We start from the raw sequence: 15,283 nt of genomic DNA, 5'->3' as shown, positions 1-15,283 counted from the left end.
TGTCTCGTCGCTCCGGCCGGGACACGGCATCACAATATGTTAAGGGGCGTAACATTTCTGTCACATGCTTGAGGTATTCGGCCAATCACAACGCATTGGATAGCTGGCCAATCAGAGCACACCTCGCTTTTTAGACCGATGAGCGCTTTGTAAAAATCGATGCGTTTCAGAAAGGCGGGGCATAGAGGGGAAACAATAATGTACAGTATGTGGAAAATAATGTGTTTTTTTAACCTTAAACCGCATAAACACATTGCATTACACCAAATACACAAAATAATGTTCTTTTTAGCAACGTCATATGACCCCTTTAAACACACACATGAGTTACAAAAACAGTCGGTTATGTCTGTGAAGGTAAACAGCTGGGAAATAAACCGCATGTTTATTTTAGATCTGTGTGGCAGCAGCAATATACAGCAAATAAATCAATAAATCACTGCTCTCTTGTCTCCTCTGAGGCTGGGACTCTTAACTAGTGTTCTGTGCTCGTCTGTGCAGACAAAGGCAGAACAGTAAGCACGCTTTGCTCGTGGTAGATGCACCGGGGACCTGATTATAGCACTTAAAACCTGGAAAAGTCAGATTTTCATGATATGCCACCTTTAATATTTTGAATGATCAAAATAATTATAATTAGATAGATCAAATAGATAAAAATAAAAATGTTTATTTTTTTGTTTTCCATTTTCACTTTAATTTTAGTTTAGTTTTTTTTTTTTTTTTATAGTTATGTGCTTTTTGGTATTTTTATTTGTTTTTATATTTCTATTTAGCATTAATTATTTTTTTTATTTTAGTTAGTTTTAGTTTTTAGTAATTTTAGTACTTCAACTTAAATGTATTTCAGTTAGTTGCCAAGGCAGCATTTCAGTTTTTTTTTAATGTTTTTCATTAACATTTCTAGTTCATTTCAGCATTATTTCAGTTAGATTTAGTTAAATATAACAACACTGAAGCAATATCAAGAAGTGTCACCATGGCCATTAATTTCATATGAGGCTGCTTTACTAAAAAAATGCTTGGCAGTATAATTGAATGTTTGAGTTAATCTGATCACAGATGAGATGTCTCAGTTTGGTCTCTTGGAGCTGTCAGAGAGCCAGGGTGCCTTTGAGAAAGATGAGCAGGATGGAGCTCCTGCAAACCAAACAGACAGTCAGAAACCAGCCAGCCAATGTATGTTAACATTTTACTGCAAACTATTGACCTGCTGCCCTTTAGTTTTCAAGTTTTTTTAATGGGTTTCTGTTCATTTTCTCTGTCAGGTGGATTGAAGAGTTCAGAAAGAACATCATCCAATCAAGATGGAAATTCTACAGGGCAAGAATCTTTTTTCAAAAGCAGTAGTGTTGATAGGGCTGCGCCTTTCATTGAAAACTCAAGATTATTATTACGGCTTACATGATTAGCTAATTGTGAAAAGTGTCAACATATCTATTGTGCAATTCTGAATCAGAGGCTTTAAATTTGTTTTTGGTAATGAAGCATGACATTTTAAGGAATCATTTTTGTCATAATTGTACAGTTCTAACTAATGGTAATTTGCCCAGTTTTAGTTTGTCAGTTCTAATTTTCTTGATGATATTGTAGGTCAGAGGTCAGTTCAAGCTGCCTTTCGAAGCCTCAGGATGGGGAAGGCAGGAAGCTCAGTATTCAGGCTATACTGCACTCTCAATTAACTGACAGTCAAGAAGATGAAGATGATGTGCTTGTTTCCTCACAGGATGACATGTTTGAAAAGGAGAGAAATGGTGTGTAGACCCAAATAATTCCACTTATTATCTGTTATTGCCTAATTATGTTTTTGGTTTAGTTTATTGTTGTAATCAAGTCATGTTCACTGTAACAGGCACCAAGGCAGAGAAAGAACAACTGACAACATCCACACCTGCACATAGCCTTCGCTTACTTCATCTGTCTGGACAGGGCACACTTGTACAGGAGAGTCTTTCACAGTGAGTGGTTATTCTCAATTTTTTTTAGGTTGGAGGGTAAAATTAAGTGTCTGTGTTATTATATAGATTATATTAGGATCTTGCAATATCTAACATAGCATAAATGCTATATAATCTTGCCTGACTGTTCTGCTTGGTAATAGTTCACCCATAAATATAATATTGTCATCATTTACTCACTGTTAAGAATGTTGATGACTTTGACAAAAATTTGAATCTAATTTTGATCTGATCTGTTTCTCTGTGCACACTGAAAAGGTTAATTGTGGCATTCAGTAACTGACTGTCTGCCTTTTCCGTAATTTGTTTAGGCAATCTGTTGACTTTGTGGCTGCTACTCAGGACAATTTAAGCCAAACACCTTACATTGTCCCAAATTCACCCACAGAAAAAGAGCAGAGTAAGTGTGTTTCACATACAGATGAAGCTTAGGTGACTATACATTTTTTAAAGCATTCCCAAATGATTCCATTTAGATTATAATGAAGCTGCTGAATCCCCAATGGACACATCAGCCCCCCCTGAGGACCAGCCTCCAGGGAGAGAGGAAGAGCCAATGGACATGGACCCCTGCCCCAAACCACAACCCACAGCCTCCACTCCAGTGTCCCAGAATTCCCCTGGATTTGTTCTGGAGAAAAGCCTCTCTGTCCCCAGCCAGCCTGAATTCTCACATGTAGGCATCAATTATTCAGAGTACAGTTGTGGTCACATTTACTGTTGTTTGTCGAATTTCGTGGGAAATCGAAAATCCAGTTATTTCAATAGGAATCCACATGATTGGGAATTTTGTGTGAGGGTGAAAGATTTGACCATGCAATCACACGTATTGTGCGTTGGTTCAGGTTGGATGTTAACCAACAGAAAGCTGTTCGGTTTGAAAGTGACTTCTGTGTGAGCTGTGCTTTATATATTGCTACACTACTGACAATAGACGGACCTATTTTGCATAAATTTCGCTAATGTCAAGTGAAGTCACCTTTATTTATATAGCGCTTTTAACAATACAGATTGTGTCAAAGCAACTGCACAGCATTAATTAGGAAAATAGCGTGTCAATAATGCAAAACGACAATAGTAAACACAAATGTGACCTCTAATACCGCTAGCAAACGCTAATGTAACCACACCTTATCTTTGTGTTACAGTCCCTAGCATTCCAGTTAAACATCTCTTCACATTCTTTTGTTTACAATGTACTTTCCGTGTTTTCCCAATGTAGGACGTGTTTATTTCCACTCCAAGCCTTGAACATGGGAACAATAGTCAAGGGACTGAGAGCTCAAAGAAGCTGCCTCACCAAAACAGCCCATCAGCAACGGAGTCAGGATCGCCCAATCAGACCGGCCCAGCGGAGCAGCTAAAAAAGTCTTCAAGCAGCGGTTCACAGCCCTCTCAGGTGGCTGAGTGCTTTCAGTTGGAGCTCAGCAGTGAAAACAGCAGTTTTGCTCAGAAGACACAGTTGTTCGTTGTGGAGGAAGATAGCCAAGCCACACAGATCGTGGAAGAGGAAGGAACTGTTGGTGCTGACAAGAGTAACTCAAGCCCTAAACACCATTCCCAAAATGCAAGCAAGAATGTTATGGACCCTAAGCCTGTTAAAACATCAAATTCACAAAGTTTTTCCAGGGTGCCTGACTCAACAAGTACAAGTGCTTTAACCGAAAAAGCAGAAGACTGTGAACCCTCTCAAAAGATTTCACAGGCTGTTAATGTAGGGAACCAGAATATAAGCGCTTCTCCAGGTGCGACTCCGTCCCAGCTTTCTGTCGGTGCAGACTGTGTTTCAGACACCCCTAATGCACCACAAACAAGTAAAGCCACAGTCGCTGACTGTTCAAATGCTTCGCCATCAACTGTCGGACCTGTAACCCCTGTTCCTGTCCCCCAACCGTCTCTGTCTCAGTCAGTCTTGACTGCGACGTCTCAAAAGAACACAGAGAAGGAAAAAGAACATGTTATTCAAAGCCAGAGACTCAGTCAGCCCATGACACACAGCCACAGTGTTGTTACAGACAGTGTTAGAAATGCTGAAGAGCAGGAGAGGATGGATGAAGGTGAGATTCAGAGTATGGTGATGGGTGATGACACTGGGATCAAGCTGGGTTTGTCTGAGAGCCAGGTGCTTTCTCCAGAACCCATGGAGGAGGAGGAGAAGGAGACATCCCAGTGTGAAGCCAGCAGAGATGACCACTCCTCCAGCAAAGACAAGAGCTTCAGTGTCACGGTGCTAGAAGAGAGCCAGAGGGTCTCTCAGGAGAAAGTGAAGGATGGGAGGTCACAGCCGTTCATAAGCTCCTCGCAACCTGTGAGGGGCTCTCTGCAGAACAAACGTGAGGCCACGGCAAAGATCTCAGGGTCTCAGCCGGTGGGATCAACTGAGGTTTCACCTTTACAGCTTGAGAGAACTAAGTCCCAGACCACACAGCCTAGTGATACAGGACAGCACAAAAAAAACCCGGACAATGCCGCCAACAAAAGTCTGAGTGACAGCTCTGGAGGTGGGCTTAAGCCTCAAAAAAGTGATCTATTATCCCTGCTGATTATGTAACCTGTCTTCAGTAAATCCAACTAGTCGTTTTTTGTTTCTTTCTTCCCTGCCCAGAGCTTCCGTTTCACTTTACATTGCCCAAAGAGGGCGAGCTGATCCGCCCAGCAGTGAGTGCAACTCCTCCACAGATTAGTCAGCTGAAAAAGACACCGAGGCACAGCACTCCTATTGGTGGGTGTCCATTTTTTTTGTTGCATAACATATTTGTATTTAAATACCAGTATAGTGAGAGGAAACTGCACACCCCTTCCTCTTAACCTTTCTGTCCTTGTTGTGGTGAACCATTTTTCTTTTCTTCATGCCTTTTTGAATTTTTGCAGAGATGACCTCGTTCTCAGAGCCATCAGAGGCCGATGTTACCAGGGAGACGACAATGGCGGCCAGTGAGATTTCGGTAGAGGAGAGCAGAGAGGGCGACGAGCCAGCCGCAGTGGAGCAAGATGGGAAACTGAGTCTGAGGATGAAACTGGTGACCCCAGTGGAGGAAGGCAGCTCGGGCTCAGAACATTTCAGCCTGCAGAGTAAAAGCCATTTGTTGTTGTTTTTTCAGACACATTGACATTTTCACTCATTGTCTTACACCAAAAACATTATCATATATAATTATAATTGCATAATTACAATATATACTTTTAATTGTTTATTTTTATATTTGTTAATTTTATTTTTTATTTTAAAAATGTAATTAAAACATAATAAAATAAAAATTTATAAATAATAATAAATATATATTAAATTAAGATATATTATAATAACATATTTTATATATATTTTTATTGTATATTTTTATGTTTTTTTATTATTTAAAACAGTTACTGTCGGATGTAATGAAGTAAGCTTGATTTTAATGCTTCCCCAGAACCACCATTAACAGATGGGGAAGGATCTGTCTCCAAGGCTACCACTGTTGCCATGGATGTAACCAGGTAACCTGCAGTAGTTGCTATGCAGAAGCTTGTCTATGGGATGGATTCATTTTTTAGCTGCCACTCACAGTTGCTGATTCACTGCCTTAGTCTTTTTAACACATTTGTAATAACACTGGACTTAATTTAATTTAAAAACTGGACAAAACTCTTTGTTGGGAAATTATGTGGTTTATTATTTCCCTGTTCTTGTCTGTCTTTCAGTCCTTCTGTGTTTAGCCGTGTTCGGGAGGCCCACAGGCAGGTCCAGGTAGAGGATGATGCAGAGTCCAGTGATCCTCCGCTCAGGTACCACACTCCTCTAAAATAAGAGAAATGTCACACTTTAAATCACCACCTGCTGTTCATTACGGATAAAAGTATATTTTGTGCAGTTCTAGAAAAAAATAGTGCTTGTTTGCTAGGTATCTTGAATTATATGCTCTCACAGAGCTCCACATTGAGCATTTTACGACTGTGCAAATGTGACAATTATTTGGACGCACCTGATCAAAACGTATAATAACATCACGATTAAAATCCTGTTGTTGTTATTAATCCCTAATGCATGTTGTGTGCAGTGTAGAAAGCCCAGTTAATTCTAATGTTGTGCTGAATTTAAGGCATAGTGTGTAAATGCATTTTGTAAAATACATATTTTGAAATTGGGAGTTGGGGGGGGGTCTGTGAGGAGACACCGGGTATGAATTGAGAACCACGCCTTTTGTGCTGTCAAATAAATAAAAAAATTGTGTTCTTTTATGCACAAGCTGCTACATGATCCTGTGTTTTCCATGTCTCAGAGCTGCTCGGTTTGCAATTAATGCTGCTCCACACAAACTCCATTTCTACAACATTTTGACTTTGGGTCACTTGGGTCAAACGTAAGGCACTCCAACCATCTTACCAAATTTGTAACGAGAATCATTTATAAATCATTTCTGAACTATAGAGAAGGTCTACTACCTGTAGTTTTCTGCTAAATTAAAGCTTTATTGTTTAATGTTTAAAGATGAAACAAACAAAGACCGACATGAATATTTGTATTTTAATTGGCTATTGTTAGTGAAAGTAATCAAAATATAATTGTTTTCAGATGGTCATAAGGTGATCAGTTCTGCTTTTGGAGGGGCGTGAGTGCTATTAAACAGTGTAAGCATAAAGCCCTGTCTCAAGTTACTAGACTCTATTAGAATAATATTGGGCACAACTGACCTTGAGTTCTTTTTTGCTGAGGTTATAAATAGAGTTCCCTTGGTGTTGGATATCCTTAGAAACCTAAAGTAGGTTTGATAGTGCCTCTCCTGCCTGGTCAGGGCTGTAGAGAGCCGTACAATGGAGCATGACCCATTTCCACAGCTCAAGGTTGGGATGTTTTTGGTTTTGGTCTTTGTCTTTGGCCTGGGTTGCTCAAGGTGTTTTTCCTTGTGATCTTAGGGTGCTTTCACACTAGCACTTTTGGTGCGCAGTCGGGTTCGAATGACGTCAGAGTTGGGTACGTTTGGATGATGTGAACGCTGTCTTCCGAACTCGGGTGCACACCCGCGAACCATACCCGAGTCCGCTTAAAAGGGGTGGTCTGGGGTAGGCCTGTCGCAATAATCAATATATCGACTTATTGCGCAATATATGTACATGACCTCAATCATTTTTGGTGCCACAATATATCGCCCATTATATTTACTTAATAATTAATGTCACCATGTTTTGTACATTCCACTTGCATCTTTTGCAGCTTCTCGTACATAACGTAGTGTAGTCATGAGTTGCTAGTTCAAATTTAAAAAATGCTTCTACAAAAAAAAGTTTCATCTGCAGATATGGTCTTGTTTAGGGATCTGTGCCTCTGTGCGTACGGACATCTGACTGCTCAGTAGTGATTGTGTTTTTCAGCAATAGTGTGCACCCTTCATTTACAGAGAAAAGAAGGTCGGAAAAATCTGTAGATGGAGAAATCTCCATACAAGTTCTTTGTGCATTTTTTTTCTACTTGTTACTTTGCACTTTTTGTTAGAACATGTTTATTTACTACTTATTCAAGTTTTTTAAGGTATCTAATATTTTGATACTTAATTTCCATGATCTGAATATTCTTAAAAATTAAAAGTTTGTTGTCATTTGGAAGTGTGTAGGCCTTCTTGCATTATTATGCTGTTACATTATGATTATAAATTCAATGGCATAAAATGTTCTTTAAAATGAAAATAATATCGCTTATCGCAATTATTTCTGGGGCAATATATTGCACAACAAAAAGTTATCATGACAGGCCTAGTCTGGGGTACGGTTCAAGTGAACTCCGGTACAGTTTGCTGCTGATATGAACGCAATCGTACCAAATCGCGGAAGTGAACCTCTATTTAGGGCTGCAACTAACGATTATTTTGATAATCGATTAGTTGGCTGATTATTTTTTCGATTAATCGGATAAAAGGCCTCTTTTTTTCTTTTGACAAAACACATTATCCCACATCCTGCACAATGCTGTTCTTCAAACAAATGTGCCAACTGAATGCTATGAAAACATACTGTATGGTGAATATATCTCTATGCTATACATTGTGTAAAAGAGTTATAAAACACAGTTTAAACGGACAAATGGACAAAGGACCGTTTAATTCCCTATATTAAAAATGGAAAGAATAATGATGAAGATAGTAAAGAAAAACACAAACTCTGTGTTAACAGATAAGAGGAATGTTCTGCATGAACACACACATTCACTTTGAACACAGTAACCTGTTATTGTCATTTCTTTATTCTGTAAATGTAAGATACGTCTTACATTTATATTCAATCACACTCTGTTATCCCTTTACGGTTACTATCATAAAATACTTGACTTACATGTTGACTTCTAAACCTAAATTTTACGTCCAGTAACAGATATATCGGCAAATTTAATATTATTGCACTGAATATAAATTTTTCCCCTCTTTTGCCTTCATGCAAAATAGAAACGCTCGCGCGAATATGTACCATTTACAGAAAATCGTAAAATGCAGATTATGTGCTGAAGAAATATATCTCACACATTAAACAGCACATGCATCTGTCAAAGTGCCAAGACAGGATAAGCCGTGTTAAACATTGCGCTAATGTATTAGCTTGAAGTTAATACATCGTGATTTGGGCAACTTGGATCACGCATCTTTCCCGCAGCAGCTCACTTTGTTTCATCTGCTATTTTTTTAGATGCATTTCGTCCGTAGAATCGAATCAGGTTCGGACCAGGCAGTTGAACCAAGTGTGAAAGCACCCTTAGATTCTTGTTAAGGAACCATCGGTTGATTTACACTTTTTCATTACATAATTGTGTAGGGCTGCACGCTTTAAATTTAAAGGCTGTGATTTAATTAAGTAAATATATGTGCTGTGTGTTTCAGAGTGAAGTGTGGCACTGTGTTTTTATACACAAGTAACTCATGATCCGGTGTCTTCAGCGTCTCGGTTCACAGTAAATGCTGCTCTACACAAACTCATCTCTGAGTTTGGGTTGCTCCTAATGTCCAACAAACCACCTTCCCAAATTTGTAAAGTTTCCTTTTTTTTTTTTTTTTTTGCCATTGATGCCTTTAATTTTGAAAAGTTTTTGATAGCAAGCAAAGTGGGAGAGAGAGGGGGGTCGGGATCAGGAAAGGTCCACGAGCCGGGACTCAAACTCAGGACACCTGAAGCACAATGGCGCTATATGTTGGCTTGCTGCCCATGAGGCTATCGGTGCAGACGATGTTTAATAAGGAAGAAATTAAAACAGTCATAAATATGAATATTGTAATTTTACAGTTGTACTGTAAAATCAGTGGATATTTTTCTTAAATACACAACTTTATTTTACAGTGAAATATTACAGTGGCAATATTAATATTTGCTTCATTTTTATTTAGTAACAATAATAACTAACAACAACAAACAACATTATTATTATTATTTAATCTAAAAAATGTTGACCAAATTGTGCAACCCCTGCAAACAACCATAGCAAACGCCATTAGATTTTTGTCTTCAAATCCTGCAGCCCTGTTTTTGTGTGCAAGTGGCTTCACATGTCAATATATTGTTTTTGTTTATCACTAAGTGAAACATTAAAGTTATTAAGTAAGGTCGTGCACTAGACTAAGCAAATGTACTTCTGCCTCTACGTGATTGTCTCTCCACTTCTCCAACAGGCAAGCAAGCCAGCTGTTCAGTCCCCCCAACACTAATGACTCAGGACTGTCTCCCAACTGCCCAAAAGAGACAGCGCCCAGCAGAGCCTCAGGCCGAGACACTGAAGCTGTATCTCTGCATCCTGCTAGTATGGAAGCAAACTCTGAACCTCTGGTCAGTGGTCTGTCCTCCCCTGCCAGAGAACAAGAGGTTCTCAGCACTTCTGACAAGCCTCGAACACCTGTCCGACAGAGAGCCGTGTCACAGCAAACTAGTGTGGATATCAGCTCGACCACCAGCCCGCCCAGCAAAGTAAGAACATTTAACGATAAAAGCGTGCTTTACAGGGATAGTTAATCCAAAAATTAATCCAAAAGGCCATCCAAGATGTGGGTGACTTTTATTCTTCAGTAGAACAGTAATGAAGATTTTTAGTTGAAACTGTTGTCCTTGGTGATCCATAAAATGCAAGTCAGCGGCTGTCGGTTTTTGAGATAAAAAAAAAAACATAAAAACAAGACCAAATCAATACCCGTGGCTCCTGGCGATATATTGAGGTATAATGAAGCGAAACAATCGGTCTGTACAAGAAACTGAACACTACTTACAACTGTATTACCTTTAATCCACAGCTTTGGCAAGTGACTGTCTAGAGTGCGACCTTTCTGTCGCATGACAATGGATGCGCTCACACTTGAGCTGACGCAGTTAATTTACGAGAGATATAGAGGACGCGTGTGTTTTATTATTCATCAAAATGGTACTTACCTGTGCTTATCCCAGATGCTGGAACAAGTTTAAAAAAGTCAAATTACGTCCGTGGGTTCTCATAAATAAACATCATCATCAGCTCAAGTGTGAGAATGCGTTTCGCTTCATTAGACCGTCAGGAGCCACGGGTTTTGATTTGGTCTTGTTTTTATATATATATATATATATTTTTTTATCTCAAAAACCGGCAGCTGCTGACTTGCATTTTATGGATCACCAAGGACAACGGTTTCAACTAAAAATCTTCTTTACTGTTCTACTGAAGAATAACAGTCACCCACATCTTGGATGGCCTGAGGGTGAGTAAATTAACAGCAAATTTTCATTTTTGGGTGAACTGTCCATATGTTAAATTTTTTTCACTTTGTCTCTTTTGGTTCAACAGAGAGCTGTGTCTCAGCAGACAAGTTTTGACCAGTCTGGACCGTACAACCTGTCTGGAAGGGTAAAAGATTTCAATAAATGTTTATAATGACTTTTTGTGAATATGTCAGGCATTACAAAAATGAAGAGAACAGTTCTGCACAATGTCATAGATTTAAAGAAATCCATTATTATTTAGTATTATTATATGTATAGAGGGCTGTAACTTTTTAGATGTATCCTCAAGTTTTATCTTACTTTTAAAGGGAGAACCAAGCACACCAACCAGAACCCATCCAGGCCCATCATTGCGCAGACATGTTCGCACCATCCAGGAAGTCCGAACAACGGTCACTCGGATCATTACAGATGTCTACTATGAAGATGGCAGAGAGGTTGACCGCAAGGTTACCCATGTAAGAAGTGTTGCCTTGGCAACTCCATAATTTTTGTTCATGTTGCTCTAGTTATAATGACATCTTGTGACAATAGTTTTGATTCAGGCGTGAATAATTTAATCCCGTGACCAAAAGTGTCTAATAATTGGGACATTAGGTAGTATTTGGCTGGTGATGTCATCTCAACATGACAGCCCCCATGAGGCAACCAGGTGCCAGGTTCACATAACTCGACCAGATTCATGAAATTTTATAAGATAAATTGCAAGAATGTTCCTGAGTGCAATTCATGAAAAATTCAGATATTCTCAAATATTTTCTAGAATGTCTATTTTTTTCCCCCTCATGAAGAAAATGACAGCCTTTGGCTCAACATCCCAATGATTTCATGAAATATTTGGGATTTAAGACAAGTTGGAGGTTATCCTTTACATTTATAGGCTATTTACAATGATATATTTTTTTACATTCTTTTCAGGAATTCACAACGAGCCGTTTTAGGGGGGCGTGGCAGAGTCTTAACTTTGATAAAGTATATCTCTTTGGTTTTGAGACTTTAGTCTTTGCAACTTCAGGGATCTTATCTATGCACAATCAGCTTGTAACACTCCAAAGAGAAAGGAAAACTTGAAATCGCATCATATGACCCCTTTAAATACTCCATTTAGTAAGCTACTGATATGACAAATCTTCATTTTATTTGAGGGGACATGATTTTAAAAGTATTTTAGAAGTGCTGTTTATTTTGTTATGGGTAAATATTTTTAATGAGGAAAATATTACTCAATATTTGGTTTTCAGTCTGATTATTTCAAGACAGGTCAGAAACATTGACAAAGGTCTTAAGGATGGATTAAGCCGATAAACAAACCTCTGCTGTATCTTTTCTCCAAGGATTCAGAGGAACCCGTGGTGGATCGCTGCGTCGTAGACAATGACATCTCTCCATCCCGCACAGGAAGCTCCATGACATCAGGAGACCTGGCTGACGTCAGTTCACTCTCCTCGAAGGCCCCATCACACCGCAGCTCCAGTGGGACAAGCAGTGGGGGCCTGGGCCCAATCAGAATGCCAGATTTCCTAATGCCCCCCAGTCGAGGTGCCAAGTCTGGCCGGTGAGAAGTCATCTTGTCTCTGTTTCCATTACTAACACTCTGCAGTTAACACACGAGTCTCGGAAATGGTCACGCTTGTAGGGAAGTAGGCCCTGTTGTTTAGAATGTCTTGTTTGCATGTTATTGTCAGTACGTTTCCTTCAAGCATGTTCTCACCTTCTCGTTATTAGACACGGTTATGATTTTAGTATCTTCTCATGGCTGCTGCTCCCATACACATTTGGTCGAGGGCGTTTCAGCTGAGCGCATCCTCTCCTTGTGTGTGTTTGAACCCCAGGTGGGGGGGACGGCAGCAGCCGAGGACTCACACTGTGGTGGTGGGGTCAGAGGTGACGGATGCACGGGGGTCTCAGGTCACCACCCAACTGAGCCCCCGTGGCCGTGCCCAGCGAGGAAGGCCTCCTTCTCGCGGCCCGCTGTCCAGGTGAGGTGCTCCTGGATAGGCTGGCAGGGTCCAAGACGCTGTTTGTACCCTCAATTAGGCACTAATTTATAGCCACTTCATGAAACCACTGTTTTTAATCATCTTGCATGACTCTTGTTCCTTTTTTTCCCCAAAAATGTCTTAGACATTAGTATTAACTCCGCTTTCCTTTGTGGATCATGGATAAGCTCTCTGTTTGTTGTGATGCTCATTGTGTTGCTTTTTTTTATTATTATTCTCTCTCCATCACCTGCTAATACTGACTCTCAGAGGTGGCAGGACAGGACAGAGAGGTGGTGCCCATGGCCAGGAAGCATCATCCTCAGAAGAGGAGCACTTTGTCCAAAGGCATGTCCAAGCACCGGGCAGCCCAGTAGAGCCCAGTGCTACAGGCCACTCTGACTCTCTCAACACCACCTCCCTGGATAACAGCGCTGGGTCCAGCAGTTTTGTTGGGTTGCGTGTGCTGGCCAAGTGGTCATCCAACTCGTATTTCTATTCTGGGAGTATCACTCGAGACCTGGGAGAGAACCATTTCCGCCTTCTATTCGATGACAACCAGGAGTGTGAAGTACAAGAAAAAGACATCTTGCTCTGTGACCCCATTCCTGTAGAGACGGAAGTCACTGCCTTGACTGAGGAGGAGTACTTTAATATAGGTAAGCAGGAACAAACAAAACACTACAGAACCATTACCTGTCTGAAACTATCTTGATTCTGTCTCTGCTGTTCAGGTGTGGTGAAGGGTCATAAGACTCAAGGCTCTGAGTTCCTTTACTGTGTGGAGAAAGATGGTCAGAGTAATTGGTACAGCAGAACGTCTGTGATTCTCAGCACGGAGCAAGGCAGCCGCCTGAGGGAGCAGTATGGACTGGGACCCTATGAACCATCTACACCCCAAACCATGGCCTCTGATATCAGCCTTGGTGAGTCTTCAACTGGCCTGTTCAAACCTGTGAAAGTGGTAACAAGTTTTGGTTTCAGGCTAACTATGGAAACAAACATCTACTATAATTCTTCAGAATATGTGAAATATACTTTTTGAATGCCCTGTGCTTTTTGACTAAATGGTGTAAAGTATCTACCAGCAGGCGTTTACTCATCCAAGCCAAACTTTGACCTCTTGGTATGCCTACTACTAAATGTCTTTGTCACACAAGTTGAAACTGCACTACTTTTTTGTTGGCGTCACAGTGTTATTTTGTCCTCAGATAACCTGGTAGAAGGAAAGCGGAGACGCAGAGGCAACTCCAATGGAGCAGGGACCCCTACCCGCAGCTCCAGCAACAGCCCGAGAAACCCTGGGCCTTCTGGGAAACGAAAGCTCATCAGCGGCACAGAGGATGAAAGGACTCCTGCAAAGAGAGGACGCATGGGGGGAGGGGCCAGAGTGGGTACGGTGCCCCTTGCAGACAGACTTTATTAATTCAACAATTTGGACCAAAGCATTTGCTCAATTTTAGAAGAATGTTTTATTATATGCCTGATTTTATTGACTAATTTGGTCTTTTATTGTTCTGGGTTTTTAACAACATTTTATTCATTTTAGTGGCTATGACATTGTTTTATTTATCTGTAAATGTATTTTTAAATGAACTCAGACGCATGAATGACAAACCGTAGTGCTTTTCTCCCCCGTGTTTCCAGTGTTGTATGTAACTGTCAGATTTTACAATGTAAAAGCATCTGATAAACCACCTGAAGTTGTGAATATTTACTGCTTTTGATACAACTAAATGGAGTGCAGATCTCCAGCTCTAAACCGCAACTGGTATGTGGCATAACATGCTTTTCCTTTTGTGTGGGTGAGCACTCAACAGGGTTATATGGGAGTGGTGCCTGTGTTTAATTCCTCACAGTTCATTTTACTTTATGGCCTCTTTGTTACCCAACCATGCCATACTTATTATCATTTGTTTCATTTGAACAGGACAGCGTATTGCTGCTTGTAACACATCTGGGAGCGGAGCAGACCTGCCCCCTGACCCTAATGACCTGGTGGCAACACATGGACCTCTGCCTGAAAACTCTTCTCTCTTTATGGGGTTTGTCTTCATGCTGACGGCATCCTCTGAAACCGACAGAGACTCCAACCACCAGCCAAGCGATGAGGATGAAGGTGAGGGTTAGAACAAATGAAGACTGCATGTGTGATTTGATGTTGAGTGTGCTTTGTTTTTAAGGCTCTGTGCTTTGCTTGTGATATAAAGGTAAGCATCATACAACATATGAAGCAATGATGTTAAAGGGGGGGTACAATGCTGTTTTATGCATTCAGAGTTGTTTACACTGTTAAAGAGTTGTATTCTCATGCTAAGCATGGACAAAGTTTCAAAAAACAATTTGGACGTATGGCGGAGTATTTCTGTGCCAAAAATCATAGTTCCGGGTTCGTACAAGTTTCGGAGAGTTTTTTTCAATCGTGGCTCTTCATGACGTAGACGAGGGTGGAACTCCTTATATGGGCATTTCTCCCGGAAGAGCGCGCCCGCGCACACATCTACCAGAGCGAGAGCACGCCAATCAACGCGCTTCATCCGGGACTTGCTCGGGAAGAATGTCCCCAATCCAAAGAAGTGTGTTTTTGGTTGTAAGGGAAAGATAACCTTGTTCTGCTTCCTAAAGAACCCAGCGTTATGTAAACAGTGG

The 15,283-nt window shown here is 40.5% G+C and overlaps 1 protein-coding gene across 6 annotated transcripts in view; it reads left to right on the top strand.

The window, feature by feature from the left end:
* LOC107757765 (tumor suppressor p53-binding protein 1-like) overlaps nucleotides 1-14,874 on the top strand; it is a 22,805-nt gene extending 7,931 nt beyond the window's left edge. For 2 of the 6 annotated variants that reach the window (XM_016575346.1, XM_016575338.1), the window contains exons 6-25: nucleotides 1,063-1,179; nucleotides 1,269-1,323; nucleotides 1,594-1,754; nucleotides 1,853-1,958; nucleotides 2,270-2,358; nucleotides 2,435-2,634; nucleotides 3,181-4,459; nucleotides 4,564-4,680; nucleotides 4,830-5,030; nucleotides 5,369-5,435; nucleotides 5,640-5,723; nucleotides 9,584-9,875; nucleotides 10,720-10,779; nucleotides 10,964-11,113; nucleotides 11,990-12,210; nucleotides 12,488-12,634; nucleotides 12,905-13,293; nucleotides 13,369-13,560; nucleotides 13,846-14,028; nucleotides 14,565-14,874. In XM_016575346.1, coding sequence (XP_016430832.1) covers nucleotides 1,063-1,179; nucleotides 1,269-1,323; nucleotides 1,594-1,754; nucleotides 1,853-1,958; nucleotides 2,270-2,358; nucleotides 2,435-2,634; nucleotides 3,181-4,459; nucleotides 4,564-4,680; nucleotides 4,830-5,030; nucleotides 5,369-5,435; nucleotides 5,640-5,723; nucleotides 9,584-9,875; nucleotides 10,720-10,779; nucleotides 10,964-11,113; nucleotides 11,990-12,210; nucleotides 12,488-12,634; nucleotides 12,905-13,293; nucleotides 13,369-13,560; nucleotides 13,846-14,028; nucleotides 14,565-14,764 — 4,310 coding nt within the window. In that variant the 3' untranslated portion in view covers nucleotides 14,765-14,874. Of the gene's footprint in view, nucleotides 1-1,062; nucleotides 1,180-1,268; nucleotides 1,324-1,593; nucleotides 1,755-1,852; nucleotides 1,959-2,269; nucleotides 2,359-2,434; nucleotides 2,635-3,180; nucleotides 4,460-4,563; nucleotides 4,681-4,829; nucleotides 5,031-5,368; nucleotides 5,436-5,639; nucleotides 5,724-9,583; nucleotides 9,876-10,719; nucleotides 10,780-10,963; nucleotides 11,114-11,989; nucleotides 12,211-12,487; nucleotides 12,635-12,904; nucleotides 13,294-13,368; nucleotides 13,561-13,845; nucleotides 14,029-14,281; nucleotides 14,406-14,564 lie in introns of those variants that run through there. The other 4 variants (XM_016575361.1, XM_016575354.1, XM_016575371.1 and 1 more) reach the window with 4 other exon arrangements.
* The last annotated feature ends 409 nt before the right edge of the window (nucleotides 14,875-15,283 follow it).

The sequence above is a fragment of the Sinocyclocheilus rhinocerous genome, unplaced genomic scaffold, assembly GCF_001515625.1.
Source record: "Sinocyclocheilus rhinocerous isolate Xijiao unplaced genomic scaffold, SAMN03320098_v1.1 scaffold252, whole genome shotgun sequence".
Lineage (NCBI taxonomy): Eukaryota > Metazoa > Chordata > Actinopteri > Cypriniformes > Cyprinidae > Sinocyclocheilus > Sinocyclocheilus rhinocerous.
Note: the sequence above shows the minus strand (reverse complement) of the source record. Positions and strands in the feature narration are given on the sequence as shown.